The sequence below is a fragment of the Hemitrygon akajei genome, chromosome 4 (assembly GCF_048418815.1).
Source record: "Hemitrygon akajei chromosome 4, sHemAka1.3, whole genome shotgun sequence".
Taxonomy (NCBI): domain Eukaryota; kingdom Metazoa; phylum Chordata; class Chondrichthyes; order Myliobatiformes; family Dasyatidae; genus Hemitrygon; species Hemitrygon akajei.
This window is the reverse complement of record NC_133127.1, coordinates 38,668,956-38,689,242: the sequence shown is the minus strand read 5'-3', so window position 1 is coordinate 38,689,242 and position 20,287 is coordinate 38,668,956. Positions and strand designations below refer to the sequence as shown.

The following is a 20,287-nucleotide window of genomic DNA, read 5'->3' as shown; positions in this document are numbered from 1 at the left end:
ACTGTACCCTGCGGTCTGCTTTACATCAAGTAGGGTTTACTGTATTGACATAGGAACACAAAGCAGTTTGGTCCCTTGTTTCACCTTTCAAACATTTCACAGCTGATTGGTGAAAGGCCTTGATAGAGTAGATGTGGAGAAGATGTTTTCTATGGCGGGAGAGTCTAAGACCAGACAATACAGCCTCAGAATATAGGGGTGTCCTTTTAGAATGGAAATGAGGAGGAATTTCTTTAGCCAGGGATTGGTGAATCTGTGGAGTTATTTACCACAGGCAGCTGTGGAGGCCGAGTCATTGGGTATATTTAAGGCAGAAGTTGACAGATTCTTGATTGGTGCGGGCATGAAAGGATACGGTGGGGAAGGCAGGAGATTGGCACTGAGAGGTAAAATGGATCATCCATGAGGAAATGGCAGAGCAGACTCAATGGGCCAAATGGTCTAATTCTGCTCCTATCTCTTATAGTCTTATGGTCTTAATTTCATTTACTCTAATAAAACCTGTAATCCAGAAATTCAGAGAATTTATAGCACTGAAAAGGCCATTCATACTGTCAGACTTTTTGAAAGATTTGTACAGGTTAGTCCCACACATACTTGTGAGGAGAAAGCTTATAGAGGATTTTCACCCACAACTGCACAAATTAATTCTCGACAAATGTGTATATAATTGTCAAAGAGCCAAACAGCATAAAACCAGGCCCTTCAGTCCACCAAGTCCGTGCAAACCTTTGTGGATCATCTGCACTAATCCCATTTGCCACCATACCATTCTATGCTTTGCCCATTCAAGTGCCTATCTAAATGTCTCTAAACATGGTAATTGCATCAGATTCCACCATCTTCTCTGGCAGCTCATTCCAGTATTAAAACCTCCCCTCTGAACCCCTTTAAAACTCCTTCTTCTCACTTTGAGGCTATGACCTCTTCTTTCTAATACCATGGGGGAAAAAAATTCTAGCTCCCCTATCTAAGCTTATAATTTTAAATATCAGATCAGCTCTCAGCTCCTTCACTCCAGGGAAAACTTGCCCAACCTATCCAAACTTTCCCCATAACTAAAATCCCCAATCCAGGCAAGATTAATAAAATCCTCCATCCTTTGAAAGCTTTTTTTCTCAACTGTTGTGTTCTTGAAATAACATCAGCATTTGACGTGATATAATTCCGCCCCAGTACTCTTCCAGTTTTTACAACAATAATTTTAAATTCACAATCTCTGGCTATTGACCCATTTATGAGAGCAAAGAGTTTATTCTTGCTGAATCTGCCAAACAAATCATTTCGAGTTAATCTGCCCTTAACCTTCTCTGAACAACTCCAAATTCTACAGTTTTTCCACTGACCTGAGATCTCTCATCCTCGACACCAACTCGGTAAATCTCCTCTGCACGCTCTTCAGTGCCAAGACACAATCCTCTAGCTGAGGCCAATCCAGACTGCATTTACTACAGGATCTTAAGATATTAAGAAAGGTTGTAAGTGGTAGAATCATGGAGGGATTTGAAAGTAATGATGAGACCCAATTAAAGACCAGAAGCCAATGAATTCTGGTCTCATTGTGGACTTGGTGTGATGTACTGTAATTCCCCTGCTTATAAAACCAGAGATCTCGTTCAGATTGTAATCTGGCTGATCAACTTGATCTTCCTAACTCAGTCCTTTTGCTGAACAAAATTCTATTTGCTTTACTGTTGAAATTTCCATTAATTTCCACTGATTTCTGCTGCCTTTTCTTTATATGTGGGAGAAGTTCCAAATATCAGCCACAAATGCTCTCATTTTGAGGTTCTGCCTCCTTGGTCTAGACCATAGTTTCTCAACTAGGGTTCCATGGAACCTTAGGGTTCTGCGAGAGATCGTGATTCAAGGAGTTCTGTTTAGTCTATCAAATCGTTCAGTTATTTTTATAAGACCATCTCATTATATACACTCAAGTGGATACATGTCTAGTTTATCCAATGTGTTTTCATAAATTAACCCAATTTGTAGTTGAGCTTGGTGGAGAGCGTATTTTGAGTTTGTCCTCTATACCTGTATGTTTCTTTTGAGTATGTTTCCCTCATCTTACAGGGAACTGATGAATTAAAAAACAGATGTATCGTGGTTTCTGTGTGAATCAGTGTTCTCACTTCACTTTTTATTGGACTCAGCACCAATGTCAGTTTCCCTTGTGAGAAATTGGTAAATTGGTTTTTTTATTGTCACACGCACAAGGTGCAGTGAAAAGCTTCGTTTTGTTAGCTGCTTTACTGAGGCAGCAAGAAATTTTGAAAAAAAATCCATGGAGAGAAGGCTGGTTTTTGTCAAGCACTGGGCTGTAATTTTTGCGGCTGGTTGTAACACCTAGACTTGCTTTGATTCTAAGATGAGCTTCACACCATTGTCTTCACTCCTTAGTTTTGTTACCTCTAGACTTGACTTCATTACACTCTCCTTGCTATTCTCGTCTTTAGTTCTTCCCTAGTTTAAATTCAAACTCAGAATCTCAGTTTTCTACCTCATACCAAGTCCGTCCCACTCATCACTGAGCACCATATTTATTAGCTCCTGATAAGTTAGGCCAGTTTCAAAATTCTCATCCTCATTTTGGGACCCCTGCATGGTTTAATCTTGCAGTCTACAATCTTGAGCAATCTGAAGGAACTCAGCAGGTCAGGCAGCATCTATGGTGATGAATAAAGAATCAATGTTTCGGGCTGAGACCCTTCATCAGGCTGAATGCGAATACTGGCCAAGTGAATTTTTTGACAAAAACCTACAGTGGAGTTCCACATGCTGCACCTGCAAAGCTAACAGTATTGTGAAGGACCCCACGCACGCCTCAAACAAATTCTTCTCCCTCCTGCCATCTGGCAAAAGGTACTGAAGCATTCAGGCTCTCTCGACCAGACTGTGCAACAATTTCTTTCCCCAAGCCATCAGACTCCTCAATACCCAGAGTCTAGACTGACATCTACATCATTTATTATTATATTGTAATTTGTCCTCTACTGTGCCTATTGTCTTGTTTATTAATTATTGTACTGCCCTGGACTGTTTTGTGCACTTAATGTAGTCCTGTGCAGGTCTGTAGTCTAGTGCAGTTTTTATGTTGTTTTACGTAGTCTAGTGTAGCTTTGTGCTGTCTCCCATAGTCTAGTATAGTTTTGTGTTGTTTCATGTAGCACCCGGGTCCTGGAGGTATGTTGTTTCTTTTTTACTGTGTACTGTACCAGCAGATTATTGTCGAAATGACAATAAGCTTGACTTGACTTGTATGAAGATGGATTTAGAGGGCTCTGCTGACTGAGATGGACTACCGGAGCTCTGCCCACCAAATTGGAACATTGCTGAAATAAATTTTTGTCTAAGTTCCGCTACGGAATTCCGTATGGGGTTGGATTTGGACTGGACTGATGAAAGGTCTCGGCCTGAAATGTTGGCTCTTTATTCCTCTCCACAGACGTTGCCTGACCTGCTGGGTTCCTTTAGCATTTTGTTTGGATCTGGATCAGCACCTGAATTTCCAGCATCCACAGAAGCTTTTGTGTTTATGTATAGTATACAATTCTGCGTTTTTTATTACGCTTGCTTCTTAGATGCTACAGTAAACACCTTTTCAGCTCAGAAACACAAGGAGCTTAGCCAGTCTTTACATAAAAGAATATTATTTGGTATTAAGTACGAATAAGATGTTATTGAGTCCAATATTACATGGTGCACATTCATTGTTCATTGTAGCAGCCTAAACCCGACTTTTTGTATTTACCCTCAAGGGGTGCAATGGTCGTAGTCGGCAACATCGCTGTGGACTCGTTGTTTGTACAGAGCGGGGTGGAAGTGAGTGTGGAATCGGAGGCTTTGCTCGATTTTCTCTCCACTGTGAAGTTCTCTGAGTACCCCTTCCTTGTCTGTATGCAGATGGTCAAAGACCAGTTTCCTTTCAGGTGAGAAACAAACCAATTCCGTTCTGTCAATGAAAGAAAAGGTTAGAGCATAACCTTAAGTGATGTTCTAAAGTTATGAAGGGGTTCAGCATAGTAGCTGAAAGGGGGGTTTTCTTTACTTGCAGGTGGGACTGGAATTATGTAGGTACTAAAAATATCCAATAGTTGCTGATGAGTCCAACAGAGAATTCATAAGTGGGTTGGGAGGAAGTGGAACTCACCCCCATGCATGAAGCAGAAAGGAATAGAATCAAATGCCAGCTGGGTGGGAAGAAAGAGGGAGAAGGAGGTCCCAATTAATTAAACACCAGCATGGACCAGTTGGGCCGAATAGCCTGTTTCTGTACTAGATGGAAACACAGCATCCATATACAACACAGATGAATGCAGTAGATGGAGGAAAGGGGTTAATTTGTTGATTAAAATTGGTTGCCCTATTCTTTCATCCAATTGTCTGTCAGACTTGTAGAGGAGGCTCTCTTTTGTGCAGAATCTTTCCTCTGCGATCCAAGGCCTCAGAGCTTCACAGAGTTATACAGAATGGAAACAGACATTTTGGTGTTACAGATCCATGCCAAAGATGTCCTAACCACACCAGTCCCATTTCCTGGCGTTTGGCCCATTACCATGAGTAGTAGATCCATAGCTGCCATGGTAGAGTGTGGTGCAAATGGAGGTCACACTTTTCTTAGGAAAGGATCACAATATTAAGTCCTGGATATTAAGAGTAGAACAAGAAATACTGAAAGTAGTTAGCAGCCCAGATGGCATCTGTGGAGAAAGAAAGAATTAGTTTCTTGTTCGATAACCTTTTATGATACATAACCTTTCCAAATGCATGATCTTGATTGAATGTTTTGAAGAGTATAGATACACTTCTGAAATGTGGGCACCAAGGAGCTTTGCTAATATACAGTATGTCTGACTTTACAGGCAATTTGTGACCAAGTATGAAAGACTATCATCAGGACAATCATACATCTCTCGGAAAGGCAGGAAAATTGTGATACCTGGATCAGAATTCCCTCTCCACCAGGAAAACTCCGACATGTGCAGAAGGGTCTTTGCGACAGAGTCAAGCTCATCGGACTGGTTCTGAGATTAGAGAGGTGGGAAGGGGGGAAGATGAGAAGGGGTGATCTGTCACTTATGACAGACCCTACAAGGGGAAGATGCAAAAATAAAATAAAAACCAGAGATTGGAGGAAGCTGGCACCAACTGCCCAGCAAGTAGGAGGAAACGAGTCTGAATTGTTAAGTGATTCTAAATGTGGAAAGAGGTCTTCTGTCTGCCTGCTGCAGAGATCTTTAAAACCTTATGAAGTGAATAATTTTAACAAAAGTTAGTTTCAGGAAACAGACCCCCTTGCGTTCTTATCTTTCAGGACATCCTGATGTGCTTTACAATCAAAGAAACAATTTAAGTCACTCTTAAAACATAGGAAAAACAGTTGCCAATTTATGCATAGAATTTCCAAAAAAAAAGCAACAAGGTAATACCTTGATAATCTGCTTCAGAAATGCTGAAGGAGACATAAATATCGGCTAGGTCATGCCAAGTCTTAGTTTCTTTTACAGCTCACATTTACTGCTGTTAAATGGTTTCTGCTTCAGTTTCCTGTTGGATGTATCAGGTTAAAATTATTCCTTTGTCCAACCCTCCCTGCAACAAACAGATTGTGAAGAGCTGCAGTTCAGCAAGTAGTGACAGTGGGCCGAGAAGAAAACGCTGCTGGGATCACTCAGCAAGTCATGCAGCATCCAGAGAGACAAACGGGTTTGAAGATCTTCATTAGAACCGATGAAGTGGGAAAAGAAGGTTAACCTTATGCAAAACGGTGGGGGGTAACAAAGGAAGTATCTCTGATATGAAGAGACTTGGATTGCTTGAAAAGACGTGATCCTCATGCTTACAAAGAAAGCCTTCTGGTTAACTAATGAGCAGTTAGAGAGAGAAAACAAGCAGAGATAGATGGCGAAGCTGTGAAAAGCAGGTGAAACTTTACCTGAAACAGAAAGGAATTGGAAATTATATTCGATTCTTTTCAGGGGAAACCTTTCTGAGCCATCTGCTCATGCAGTATGATTTAGTAGCATGGAAGGAAACTCATTCAACCAATTGGATCACCCAAGATGAAGTAGTGGACTACCTTCCAGAGGGAATAGCCTCCCTTTCCTGTGCATCTAGGTACTATGTGGACTGCGTCCAAGGTCATTTGCAAAAGGTGAACATTGCCAAGACCCCAAACATGGACAAAGAAAGGTCCATATGAATTTGGGTCCAGTCAGAGACGATACCCTGAAAGTCTCTGGGATCAGTTACCTGGAGATGGTCCACTTTCCAAGTGGTAGTGGCACCCATTGGCCAGTATATTTTTTACCACCACCTGTTGGAGAGTGGAGATGACCTTCTCAGGCTCTCTACAAGTGATAGTGAAGTACAGTTCTGGATGAAGCCTGTGGATCCTTCCTGATCCACACTTCTCTCCTAGGTAACTTGAATCCAAAGTTGACAAAGACTTAGAGGGAGAACAGAATTTCTGTAAAACACACTGATAACTCCAAGAATGACATTTAGAATTATTTGTTCAATTCAGATCAATTCACTTTCCCTTTATGGCTGTGTGTGTTAATTTAATACCTTTGTGATATTTACTTTTTTATGTGTATTTAAAGGTTTTTTTAAAATGTAGGGTGAGATTGAACAGCTCACAGTCCAGAGGGTAAAACAGTTGTAAGTTCCGACACAGCCAATGATGTAAATGAGGGTGGGAGAAGGAGCATGGATGAGCATAGAAGAAATATTTAGGTTCGTCTACAGTAGCAACGTGTGTCAGAAGTGTTATTTACAATTCCAGTGACATTTTGTGGAATTAAAAACCATCACAGCCGGTGATTTCTGAACCAGGATTTCCTGAAACACTTGTCCTCTCCAATTGGACACAACTGACACAATCAGCGATCTGGGGCCTTTTAATTGACGTGACAGACTTTAGCTGGGCAAGTGCCTCAAGGATTTTTAAAGCATCTCAAACTTCACAGTCTTACTCATGCTCTTTCCATTGGTGAGACATCATTTTCATCATCGTTCATGACCAATCAGGAAACAGCAGACTCTTTTGATCCAATTGGGTGATTCTCATTTAACTAGCCCATCTCCAATGTTTTTATAACTAATAAAACCTAATAAACAAATAAAAACAATGAAAATAAAAGTATCATTTGTTTATTCTCTGTATGATTTCTGTCCCAATAAAGGGCTGAAGATTCACCTTTAATTCCTGGAGCTGGCAACTACAGCATTTGGTCACCTGAAGTTGTCAGGAATAATAGTTATGCACACACTAAGACTCAGAATGGAACTTGGAAAATATAAGCTGTGAACCAGAATTAAATAGAATTCAATAGTTTGTACTTTGCAATTTTTTTATAGCTGTTAAAAATTATTATTGCTGATTTGGTTTAACATTGTCACATACAGTCATAGAACGCTACTGTACAGAAACAGGCCCTTCGGCCCACATAGTCTGTACTGAACCATTAATCTGCATAGTCCCATCAATCTCCACCTGTACCATAGAGTCCCATAACCTTCACATCCACGTACCTATCCAAATTTCTCTTAACTGTTGACATCAACTTCATACCCACCACTTGCAGCGTGATCCACACTCTCACTGTCCCCTGAATGAAAAAGTTCCCCCTCATAATTTTGTCTTCCTCTATCAAATCTCCCTTCAATCTTCAATGTTCTAGGGAATAAAATCCTAACCTATTCAATCTTTCCCTTATAGCTCAGGTCCTCAGGTTCCAGCAACATCCTTGTAAATTTTCTCTGCACTCTTCCAATCTAATGTCCATGTAGGTGGACACCAATTAGACCTCACTAATGTCTTTTCAACTTCAACATAACATCCTAATTCCTGTACTCAATACTTCGATTTTTGAAGGCCAGTGTGCCGAAAGTTTTCTTTACAACCCTATCTACAGGCACCTATGATGCCACTTTCAAGGAATTATGGATCTGTGTTCCCGGATCCTTCCATTCTACCACACTCCTCAGGGTCCTACTGTTCACCATGCAAGTCCTATCCCGGTTTTTCCTCCCAAAGTGCACCACCTCACACTTACCATAAATTCCATCTGACAGTTTTCAAGCTGGTCATGATCTCACTGCAAACTTTGATAGCCTTCCTCGCCTTCCCCCAATCCTGGTGTCATCTGTAAATTTGATGATCCTGTTTACTATATTATCATCCAGGTTGTTGATACAGATGACGAACAGTAAATGACCTAGCACCAATGCCTGCGGCACACCACTAGGCACAGGCTCCAGTCAGAGAGGCAGTCATTTACTCTGCTGTCTGGCTTCTCCTGTGAGACCAATGCCTAATCCAATTTACTACCTCATCCTGAATGCCAAGCAACTGAACCTTCTTTAACTTGTCAAATGTCTTTCTAAAGCCCACGCAGACAACATCCAATGCCTTGCCTTCATCACCTTTCTTGATAACTGCCTTGAAAAATTTTATAGGATTGGTTAGACATGACCTATTACACAAATCCCCTTTGACTACTGTTAATCAGTCCCTGTCTATACAAATATGTTTATCTCCAATCCCTTAGAATACCTTCCAATAATTTATCCACTACTACTGTTAGCATTACTGATCTATAATTTCCCTACTTATCCTTAGAGCCTTTCTTAAACAAGTGAACATTAGCTATCCTCCACTCCTCTGGCACCTCAGCCACAGCTAAGAAACATTTTAAATATCTCTGCTAGGGCCCCTGAAATTTCTGCATTAGCCTCCTACAAGGTTTGAGAGAACACCTTACAAGGGCCTGGGGATTTATCCACCCTAATTTACCTCAAGACAGCAAACACCTTCTCCTCTGTAACCTAGTAGGGTCCATGACCTTGCCGCTCACACCTACAGACTCTGTATCCATCTCCTAAGTAAATACAGATGCAAAAATTCCATGTAAGATCTCTACCATCTCTTTTGGCTCCATGCATAGATTCCCATTCTGATCTTCAAGAGGACCAATTTTGTTCCTTGCTATCCTTTTGCTCTTAATAGTGTATGTCTGTGAAACCATTAGGATTCTCCTTCACTTTGTCTGCTAGAGCAACCTCACGTCTTCTCTTAGCCATCCAGATTTACTTCTTAAGTGTTCTCTTTATGCACCTCCTTCTTTTTCTTAACCTCAATATCTCTTGAAAACCAAGGTTTTCTAAATGTTTTATCCTTGCCTTTTATTCTGACAGGGACATACAAGTTCTGTACTCACAATGTTTTACATATGAAAGCCTCTCACTTACCAAGTACACCTTTGCAAGAAAACAATGTGTCCCAACTTACCTTGCTAGATCCCTTCTGATACCATCAACACTGGCCTTTCTCCAATTTAGAATCTCAACCTGAGAACCAGACCTATCCTTTTCCATAATTACCTTCAAATGAATGACATTATAATCACTAGATTCACAAATTTATGTCACCTGGCCTGTCTCATTCTCTAATAGGAGATCTAGTATCACACTCTCCTTAATTGGGACTTCTATATATTGATTAAGGAAAGTTTCCTGAACACAGCTGACGAACAGCTCTTCTACAGTATGGGAGTCCCAGTCAATGGGTGTAAAGTTAAAATCACCTATTATCACAACCTTATGTCTCTGGCAACAGTCTGCAATCTCTCTATACATTTGCTCTTCTAAATCCCACGGATTGTTGGGTAGTCTATAATATTGCCCCATTAATGTGGTCATACCTTCCTTCTGCCTCAGGTCTACCTATAATCTCTCACTTGACAAGCTCTCCAGTCTGTACTAACTGAGCACTGCCTTGGCATTTTCCCTGACTAGTAATGCTACCCCTCCTCCTTTAATCCCTGCTGGTCTATCAAGCCTCAAACAATAGAACCCAGGAACATTGAGCTGCCCCACCATAAGTCTCACTATTGGCTACCATGTCATAATTGCACATGCTGATCTATGCCTTAAGTCTCTGCCTTTCCTTCAATATTCCTTGCATTGAAATATTTGCAGCTCAGAGTATTAGTCCCACCATACTTGACCTGTTAGACCTGAAGAAGGGTCTTGGACCAAAACGTCAACTGTTTATTCTTTTCTATAGATGCTGTCTCACCTGCTGAGTTCCTCCAGCATTTTGTGTGCATTGCTTTGTACGTAGGCTTAACAACATCATTCTCCATAACTACTCCACTATCTGTTCTTGTGCTCTGGTTCCCATCTCCCTGCAACTCTAGTTTAACACCACCCCAGCCACTCATGCAGCACTAGCAAACCTTCCTGCTAGAATATTAGTCCCCTTCCAGTTCAGGTGCAAACCATCCCTTCTGAGCATGTCAGTTTTATATACATGGAGACAGATCAGGTAAGTTGTTAGCCAATCAATTAAAGTCTTCAATAGTTAGCAGACAAATTACAGAGATTTTTAAGATTGACGGCTTCAAGACTTCGGATCTCTCTGAAATTAATGATACTTTTAGAGAATTTTATTCAAGGCTTTATAGTTCTGATTCCTTTTCAGATGACACATTAATGCACAGCTTCTTTAGTAAAATTGATATTCCAGTACTTTCTGATCCTACCTTGTCCCAACTTGATCAACCCATTTCATGTGCCGAAATTGCCGAAGCTATTGCGGCTCTTCACTCTGGTAAAACTCCAGGACCAGACGGTTTTCCTTGTGAATTTTATAAAACCTTTTCTAAACTACTTATACCTCAATTATCCGCTGTTTTTTCTGAATCTTTTAAATTAGGTAAACTTCCGCAATCCTTTTATCAAGCAACTATTTTGCTTATTTTGAAGAAAGATAAAAATCCTGCTGAATGTTCCTCCTATAGACCAATCTCCTTACTTAATGTAGATACTAAAATTCTGTCTAAAATTTTAGCCCGCAGGCTTGAAAATATTTTACTGTTCATTATACAAGAGGATCAGACTGGATTTATTAAAAACCGCTATTCATATTTTAACATTTGGCATTTATTAAATGTGATGTATTCCCCCTCTAACAAGGTTTCAGAATGTATATTATCTTTAGACGCAGAGAAAGCCTTCGATAGAGTGGAATGGAATTATCTATTCAAGACTTTAGAAAAATTTAAATTTGCACCTAATTTTATTCATTGGGTTAAACTATTATATCTCTCACCTACAGCTCAGGTTCTTACTAATTCTCAACTCTCTAAACCATTTAACCTATATCGAGGTACTAGACAAGGCTGTCCCCTTAGTCCTCTGTTGTTTGCTTTGGCTCTAGAACCTCTGGCCATAGCACTCCGTAATTCCAAGGATGTTTCAGGTATCACCAGAGGTAATACTATTCATAAAATTTCTTTATATGCAGATGATATTTTACTTTTTATTTCCAATGTGAATGACTCCTTAGCCTCCACTCTTTCTTTATTCTCTCAATTTTAGTTGATTCTCAGGTTATAAGTTGAATTTATATAAAAGCGAATTATTTCCTTTAAACAACCAGATACCAATAAACACCAATCTTCCGTTTAAAATTATGACTAATCAGTTTACTTATCTTGGAATAACTATTACTAAAAATTTTAAACATTTGTATAAAGCTAATTTTATTCCATTACTGCTATTTAGTAAATGGTCTCCTCTTTCTTTATCCTTGTTAGGCCGTATTAATTCTATTAAAATGAATGTGTTACCTAAATTCTTATATCTTTTCCAAGCTTTGCCTATTTTTATTCCAAAGAGTTTTTTCGACTCTTTGGACTCAATTCTCTCTTCTTACATATGGAATAATAAACAACCCCGGCTGAACAAAATCTTTCTTCAAAGGAAAAATAAAGATCGTGGTCTAGCTTTACCTAATTTCAGATTCTATTACTGGGCAACTAATATAAGGAATATCACATTATGGTCATATTATATCAAGAAGGACGACTGTCCACCATACAGATCATTTCATTACAATAACTTCTTGAGGGAATGTCAAGGGAAAACAAAAGCATAATGTAGAATAAAGTGTTACAGTTACAGAGAAAGTGCAGTGCAGGCAGACAGATGCAAGTTAGCCAATGAGTCCCAAGTTACTTCTGAAATTTCTTGTCTGTTCTGAAAGGTGAGCAAAGACTGAAGCCTAAACAATAATATTGAAAATAAAACAGTAAACTTTAAATAGCTAGAATTAAAGCAGGGAAACAAAAACTATAGGTAATGAAGAACACTCTATAAAACATTAAAATTAAACACAGAACATAGGCTATTACAGCTCAGTACAGTCCCTATGGCCCTTGACGTTGTGCCAACTTTTTAACCTACTCTAAGATCAATTTAACATTTCCCTTCCACATCGCCCTCCATTTTTCTTCTATCCATTTATGTAAGAGTTTCTTAAATGTCCCCAAAGTATCTGCCTTTACCATCAAACCTGGATGGTCCTCCACACACTCATCACTCTGTGTAAAAAAATCTTACTTCTCTCATTCTCCTCTATACTTTCCTCCAGTCACCTTAAAATTATGCCCCCTCCTATTAGCCATTTCTACCCTGGGGAAACATCTCTGGTTGTTCACTCCAATAAAGGATGGCATACACAGGACTTTATTTTATAACTACGCTAACTGTAATAAAATGAGATAAATAAAAAAGATTGGGTAAGGTATTAGCATAATTCAACAGCAAGCCACAGCAGGGCCATTGAGGCTGAGTCACCTCCACCTGTTCCTGTCAACCTATGAAATCAAACTCGTTAAAGTCGAGTTTATGGTCACATGCACAAGTACATTCGTGCACAAGTGCAAAGTTGTAAAATTAGTCAACTCCATCTTGGGTACTAACCTCCACAGTATCCAAGACATCTTCAAGGAGCGGTGTCTCAGAAAGGCGGCGTCCATTATTAAGGACCCCCATCACCCAGGACAAGTCTTCTTCTCATTGTTACCATCAAGAAGGAGGTACAGAAGCCTGAAGGCACACACTCAGCGATGCAGGAACAGCTTCTTCCCCTCTGTCATCTAATTCCTAGATGGACATTGACCCATGAACACTACTTCACCTTTCTATTATTTTTGTTTTTGCACTATTTTTAATTAATATACATATATATACTTACTGTAAATGATCTACTTTTTTATATTATCATGTATTGCATTGAACTGCTGCTGCTAAGTTAACAAATTTCATGACATATGCTATTGATATTAAACCTGATTCTGATCTTGAAAAACTGGCAGCAGCATCACAGCCACATTGCATCATATGAATGGCATTTACAAAAACATACTGTAACTTAAACATAAACTATACACAATATGGTTTTAATATGGCATTTTGGTGCATACAAAAGACAGGATTAAGGTAATATATATTTACATTTTCTTTGTAAACTGATAAAATGAAATTGGAAATTGGTAGCAATCTTTCAAAATTGGAGGTAAAACTAGAGGGCATACATTTAAGGTGAAAGGGGAAAGGTCTAAAGAGGACCTGCGAGGGATGTTTTTCTACAGTGTGTGGTAGGTCTGTGGAAAAAGCTGTCGGAGAAAGCAATCGAGGTGGGTAGAGAATCAGATTTATTATATGATGTAAAAATTATTGTTTTGCAGTCGCAGTGTACTGCAAAGTCATAAAATTACCTTAAGTTAGAAAAATACTTTAAAAAAACAATAACTAGGTAGTGTTCTTCAGTTCATGGAGTATTCAGAAAATCTAATGGCAGAGGAGAAGACGCTGTTTCTGAATCATTGAGTGTTTCTGAATCCATACCTCCTCCCCTATGGTAGTAACGACAAGAGGTACAATTACAATGTTTAAGACATTTAAACAGACAAGTGGGATTAGTTTGTATCGATATCCTGGCCAAGATGGACGAGCTATGCCGAAGGGCCTGCTTTTGTTCTCTATGACTACAATTACGGCATACTGGTGTGAAAAGTATCCAGATAACTGTTAGAACAGATGTGTTAGTACAGCAATGCATAGTCCTTTCTTTAGAATGGCTGTTTATTCATTGGGGTCTTCCTATCAGCAGAGCCTTGTATATCATTCTCTGCCTCTTGTTTGAGTCGCTTCCCTGTAAATATATTCTGCCTTCCCATTCAATATTCCATAAGGAGTTAGATGATTAAGCCCATCGAGTCTGCTCTGCAATTCAGTCATGGCTAGTTTTTTCAATCCCATTCTCCAGCCTTCTCACCATACCCTTAATCCTTTACCAGTTATGGACTTATCGATAACTTGGTCTCCATAGCTATCAGTAGCAACAGATTTCACAGACTCACTACCCTCTGACTGAGAAAATTCTGTCTCAGCTCTGATTTAAAGGGACATCTCTTCATTCAGAACCTAGACTCTCTTGATGGAAATATCCTTTCCACATCTACTTGACTCAGCTTTTCAGAAGGTAGGTTTCAATAGGATCCCTTCTCATTCTAGAGATGTCAAATGCTCCTCATTGATTAAGCCTTTCTTTCAAGGGATTATCCATGTGAAACTCCTTTGGACCCACTCCAGGGGTAGCACATCCTTCTTTACCTAGTGGCTCAATGTTGCTCACAATTACTGTGTGGCAATAAAATCAACAACTTCATCAATCACTCACATTTTTGTCTAGCTCTTTATTACAGTTATTAGTGATATTGATTATCTGGGAAAGTGGGACAAAAAATGACAGATGGAGTTTAATTCTGACCGGTGTGAACTGCTACTTCTTGGCAAATTAATCCAGAACGGGAAATACATTGCAAATGCCAGGGCCCTGGGGAGTGCTGTTGAACTAGGGATACAAGTACATAATTCCCTAAAAGTGGCAACACAGGTAGGTAGGGTGCTGATGAAAGTGCTTGGCATGCTTTTCTTCTCTGCTGTAGCATTGAGAACAGAGGGTTAGGACATCATGTTACAAATGTATAGCACTTTAGGTAAGCTGCACTTTGAGTATCGTGTGCAGTTCTAGTCACCTAGCTGTAGGAAGGATGTAACTTTCGACCACTATCTTCTGTCTTCTATGGACAAACTAGTTCTGAATCCAAAAGGCCAATTCACCATGGATCCCATGCACCTTAATCTTCTGGATGAGCCTTCCATGGGGAATTTCGTCAAATGCATTACTAAAACCCATGTAGATAGCATACTCATCTCTATCTTCAGCAATCATTCTCATCACCTTGTCAAAAAATTCAATTAAGTTAGTAAGACTTGACTCGCCCAGCCCTGCACAAAACTACATGGTTCTCCCATGGTATTCCAGATGCTCATAAATCTGATCCCTAAGAATTCTTTCTTGTAACTTCCCTACCACTGGTGTGAGGCTTACCAGTCTATAGTTTCCAGGGTTATTGCTGGTTCTCTTCTTGAATAATGGAACAACATTAGCTACTCACCAGTTCTCCGGAACTTTGCCTGTGGCTAGACAAGACATGAAGATATTGGTCAGGGCCCCAGCAATCTCTTGCCTCTCTGAATAACCTGGGGTATGTCCCATTAGTCCCTGGGGACTTCTCCACCTAAATGCTATTTAAGAGATCCAACACTACCTTCTCCTTTACCTCAAGAAGCCCTAGCATATCAATAAACTCAGTACTGATCTCCCTATTCTCCATGCCCTTCTCCTTGGTAAGTACTGATGTTAAGTAAACTACTGTATTTCTTTATCTTCCTGTGGGTGCCTGCAAGAAGATAGTATATGGTGACATGTACATACTTTGATAATAAATTTACTTTGACTTTGAAGTGGGATTAGTAGGGATGGGCATGGTGATTGGCATAGACACAAGGTCTATTTCTCTGCAGCATAACTGAGATTATCCTCCTTTTTCATCCCTATAAAGGACATGGTGAAAGTGCACCCATACATGTTAATTAATGAATTCCGGAAATCTCACCTGATTACAAGCACTCATTCTTAACTGTGAGCATCAGTTTGGTCTGCTCCAACAATTATTTTCTCATGTTTGAGATAGGAGGTCCCCAAGGTTGGCCTGGTTAAAATATTCCCACTCCTTCAGACCTTTGGCTCTTCTAACCCAGATTATGTTTCAGTGGAGCTGAGGGCATTAACGGGAAAGTTTCCTGTTACAGAGCAGTGCCAGGAGTTCTGACATAGATACCATTGCCTTAAATATCCTTGTTGCCACTGGCCATCTGAGGACACCAGTTTGCTGATCAGATGTTCAGAAAGTTTTACAGTACCTATTATCTTTTTCTTGCACTGGTAGCTGGATTTCTCAATGTCGTAGGTTGCCTCCAAGGACGTTGATAGTCTCCAGCCTGCTAGCATGAACATCCAAGTCCCTAACTTCAAGTAACCACTCCTTTGTGTTCCCATTTTACCCTTATCCCATCAACCCCATCATCCTCAATCTGCCCACCCACATATCCCTCCAGTTCCCCTCCTCACTTCCTTCCCTTTATTCTAAGGTTCACTATCCTCTCTACTAAACCGTAAGACATAATAAATCCAGATTCATTTGCACAAAGCAGGATTAGGCTATTTGGCCCATCAAGTCCTATCCTATCAGATTCCATCTACTTCACATCCACCTATCACCACACAGCTTCTCACATCATTTCCACTCTTCTCCCCTTTTCCATAACCCTATTATCACTCTCACCTGGATCCTGCAAGTCCTTGCTCCACCCCTCAACCCCCATTTTATATTGGCTATCTCCCCTTTTTCTTTGTCGTCCTGATGAAAGATCCTGACCTGAAATGACTGTCCATTTCCCTGCACGGATGCTGCCTGACTTGCTGAGTTTCTCCGGCAGTTTGTGCGCTGAACCAAGTTATTTGCTGCATTTGTCCCATGGATCAAAAATATGAGGGCTCAATGGAAGATATATATAATTCATAAATTTACAGCAGCTCCCAAACCTGCAGCCTATATCAGCAAGAACAGCAGCAGCAGGCACGAGGAAAGCTGCCACCTACAGGTTCCTCTGCAAATTGCATGCTCACCCAATCTGTTGCAGACTTGAATTGCAATTAGGATAATCATCACTGACTTATGTGGTGTGAAATTTGTTGCTGCGGCAGCAGTGCAAAGGCATAAAATTACTATAAATTACTAAGAATGCAAAGAAGAATAATAATGAGGTAGTGTTTATGGTTCATAGACACTTCAGAAATCTCATGGCAGAGGGGAAGGAGTTGTTCCTTAATCATTGGATGAAGATCCTGTACCTCCTCCCCGATGGCGGTAATGAGAAGAGGGCATGTCCCAGATGGTGATGGTGCTACTTTCTTGAGACACCACCTTTTGAAAACATCTTCAGTGGCGGGGAGGTCAGGGCCTGTGATAGAGTTGCAGCCTCTTGTGATTCAGTGCTTCAGAGCCTCCATACCAGGATGCGGAGCAACCACTCCATTATTCATCTACGAGGGACTGAGTTACGGAGAGAAGTAGAGCAGCGTGTGACTTTCTCGTTGGAGCATAGGATCACGAAGGTTGAGCTTATAGAGGTGTATAAGATCATGATGGGCATACATAGTATGTACACAGCTTTTATTTCCCCCAGGCTTGGGAATTAAAACTAGAGGACACAGATTTAAGGTGAAAGGGGAAAGATTTAATAGGAACTTGAGGGGTAATTTTTCACTAAGGGTGGTCAGAATATGGAACAAGCTGCAGAGGAAGTATCAGGTACGATAAAAACATTTAAAAGCTACTTGGACAGGTGCAGGATAGGATAGATTTAGAGGGATATGGGCCAAACACAGGTAAATGAAAATAGTTTAGATGGAAATCCTGGCTGGTTTGGACTAGCTGGATTGAAAGACCAATTTCCATTCTCAACAGTGCCATGACACTGCCATTGCATCATTGTCAATCCAGTGTAAAACCCAGAGCTTTTGCCCTTACACAACTTTGAACAAAATCTTCATCGCATGAACCTGAAATTTCTCAAGGGAAGCTTAGGATGTGAAATAACTCAAAAGAATTTCAGGATGTATATCGTATACATTCCTCTGACATTAAATGTATGTATTGAGACATCTTGGGGAGTTGACAACAACCAAGAAATTTAACTGAACCAAACATGCAGCCACAATAGTGAGCAGAGCAGAGTGAAGTTCTGGGGAAAATGAAAAGAGGCAATACACACCAAAGGAATTCAGGAAGAGGGACATCTGGGGGTATATTTAAATAATGGCAGGATGAAACAAAACGAGACAGTAGAATTCAAAGAGCAAGGAAGTCATGATGAACTTTTATAAAGCACTTACTCTGTGTAAGTGGAGTGTTGTGTGCAGCTCTGGGACATACAACAGCACAGCACAGAAACCGTCCCTTTGGCGCATGGACTGTTCAGAAATCTCATGGTGGAGGGAAGAAATTGAATCATTGAGTGCAAGTTAACAGTGATTGTACCTCGAGTATTTTTGTTTTGGCTGCAAAGTACCTTGTGGTGTCTGAAAGGGATGTTACAAAATTCAGGGGTATTTTGCCTTCCGTTGATCACTTCCTTTCATCTGTCTGCATAATTGTTTGAGAGGCCTACTGCTTGCAAGGAAGAAATCGTAGTTCAGTGAGTTCAGGTTTCATCTTGCTCTCCTGTCACTCACTTCAGTTTACATGTCAATTCCACCAACACCTGCTCTGGATTCCAGTGCTGGCAACACGGCTCAGTACCTTAAATATCATCTTCAGCCTGCTTGAACTGTCAGCTAATTCTTCCTGTAATTCACTTAGCTTTACTCAAAAGAGTGAAGCCTTTCTGTTCCATGTGCACAATGACTGGTTCATTTGGTTTCTGCTTTGTATCAAAAGCTCAAAGACAGATCAACCTTGTTGAACTGACTGTAATCAGGTCAACTTGTTGGCATGTGTCACTAAAACATCTTGACGAAGGAATGTAAGATAGGATGAAGCAAAAAAAAACGTCAGCAGGACCATTCCCTTAAAACTCAACTAAAACCAAAATGTATTGACACTTTGATAGACTCCTTATGTTAGTTTCATTCTCCTGTTCTTTTCCTACTGCCTTGCAAATATCCTTCCTTGGACTGTGTAAATCTACCACTCTTAGACCATAAAACATAGCAGCAGAATTAGACTATTCAGCCCATTGCATCTGATCTGCCATTCCATCTTGGCTGATTTATTATCCCTCTGCCAGTCTCCTGCCTTCTCCCTGTAAACTTTGACACCCTTACTAATGAACTTTTGCTTTAAGTATACCTACTGCAGCTCGTGACAATGAATTCCACAGATTCACCACCCTCTGGCCCTAGACTCCCCCACTATAGAAAACATCCTCTCCACATTTATCTAAGCCTTTCAATATTTGATAGGCTTCAATGAGATCTCCCCTCATTCTTCTAAATTCCATCGAGTACAGGCCCAGAGCCTCAAGTGCAACTCATGTCATGTTAACCCTTTAATTCCTGGAATCATTCATGTATCTCTTCTGGACCCTTTTCAATGCCAGCACAGTCTTTCTTTGATAAGGAGCCCAAAACTACCCACAGTTATGAATGCTCTCACTAAATCTGCTTGCTCCACCCTTTTAGCCACTTCCCTTCCAGCACTGTCCTTTGGTTATGGACTCTTCTGGAATGTCGATTCCCTCCCCAGATGCTGCCTGACCTATGTGCATTTTCATTGTTTTCTGTTTTCACTTCTGCTACTGGAAACAGTTTCTCTGTGCTTACCTTGTTGAAACTGTGATACTTGGAACAGGACTGCAAAATAAATACTCCAGGGAGAACGTTTTTATTTGCTTCTCCTAATAACTGAGGCTCATCTTATGTCTTTGGTTTACCGTGGAATTTGCTTTCATTTCTCTTTAACTATGGCAAATCCTGCACAAGAGCTGCAGTAAGATGTTGAAGCTTGGTTTCTCTACCTGGGAACAGGAGCTATTGGACATGATCTTAGGGTGACTATTAACACTGGGACAATAAGAAATCTCTTCACCCAGTTCATGGATCTTTCATTGGAGTCTGTCAATTTTCAGTCTTCATTATACTCATTCATTTAATATGTTCATTGGATCAAATGTCCTTTTCCTCCTTCTACTTAAGTTCTAAATAGAAATGCAGGGACTCTGGTACGGCAGAGAACCCATTAAGAATGATCTCCTGAGAAAGAAAAGTCCAGCATAACAATTTACAGTGACCTACTTCACAATTACTTCATTAGCAGTAAAGTGCTTTGAAAAATTATGAGTTAATGGTAAACTGTATGACTTTGCTGCGTTAATTAAATGTTCCAAACAAATAATCTAATAGTTCATTTTTTATACTTTTTAGCATACATAAAATTTTAATTTCCTTGGTTAAATTATCAATTTATTCAGCACTGATTTACCAGAATATTTACCTTGAGGTATGACTCTATGACTTGATAAT

At 40.1% G+C, this 20,287-nt stretch overlaps 2 protein-coding genes across 3 annotated transcripts in view; one reads left to right on the top strand and one right to left on the bottom strand.

Moving 5' to 3' along the window:
* mttp (microsomal triglyceride transfer protein) overlaps positions 1-7,144 on the top strand; it is a 47,248-nt gene extending 40,104 nt beyond the window's left edge. Inside the window, exons 17-18 of the mRNA XM_073042409.1 lie at positions 3,759-3,929; positions 4,863-7,144. Coding sequence (XP_072898510.1) covers positions 3,759-3,929; positions 4,863-5,028 — 337 coding nt within the window. The 3' untranslated portion in view covers positions 5,029-7,144. The remainder of the gene's footprint in view (positions 1-3,758; positions 3,930-4,862) is intronic.
* Positions 1-20,287, bottom strand: part of LOC140726264 (uncharacterized protein C4orf54 homolog) — a 61,042-nt gene that overhangs the window by 1,554 nt on the left and 39,201 nt on the right. Inside the window, exon 3 of one of the 2 annotated variants that reach the window (XM_073042405.1) lies at positions 3,838-3,952. The exons of the other annotated variant lie outside the window; for it this stretch is intronic. The gene's annotated coding sequence lies outside the window, so the exon portion shown is untranslated. Of the gene's footprint in view, positions 1-3,837; positions 3,953-20,287 lie in introns of those variants that run through there. 2 annotated transcript variants of the gene reach the window in all.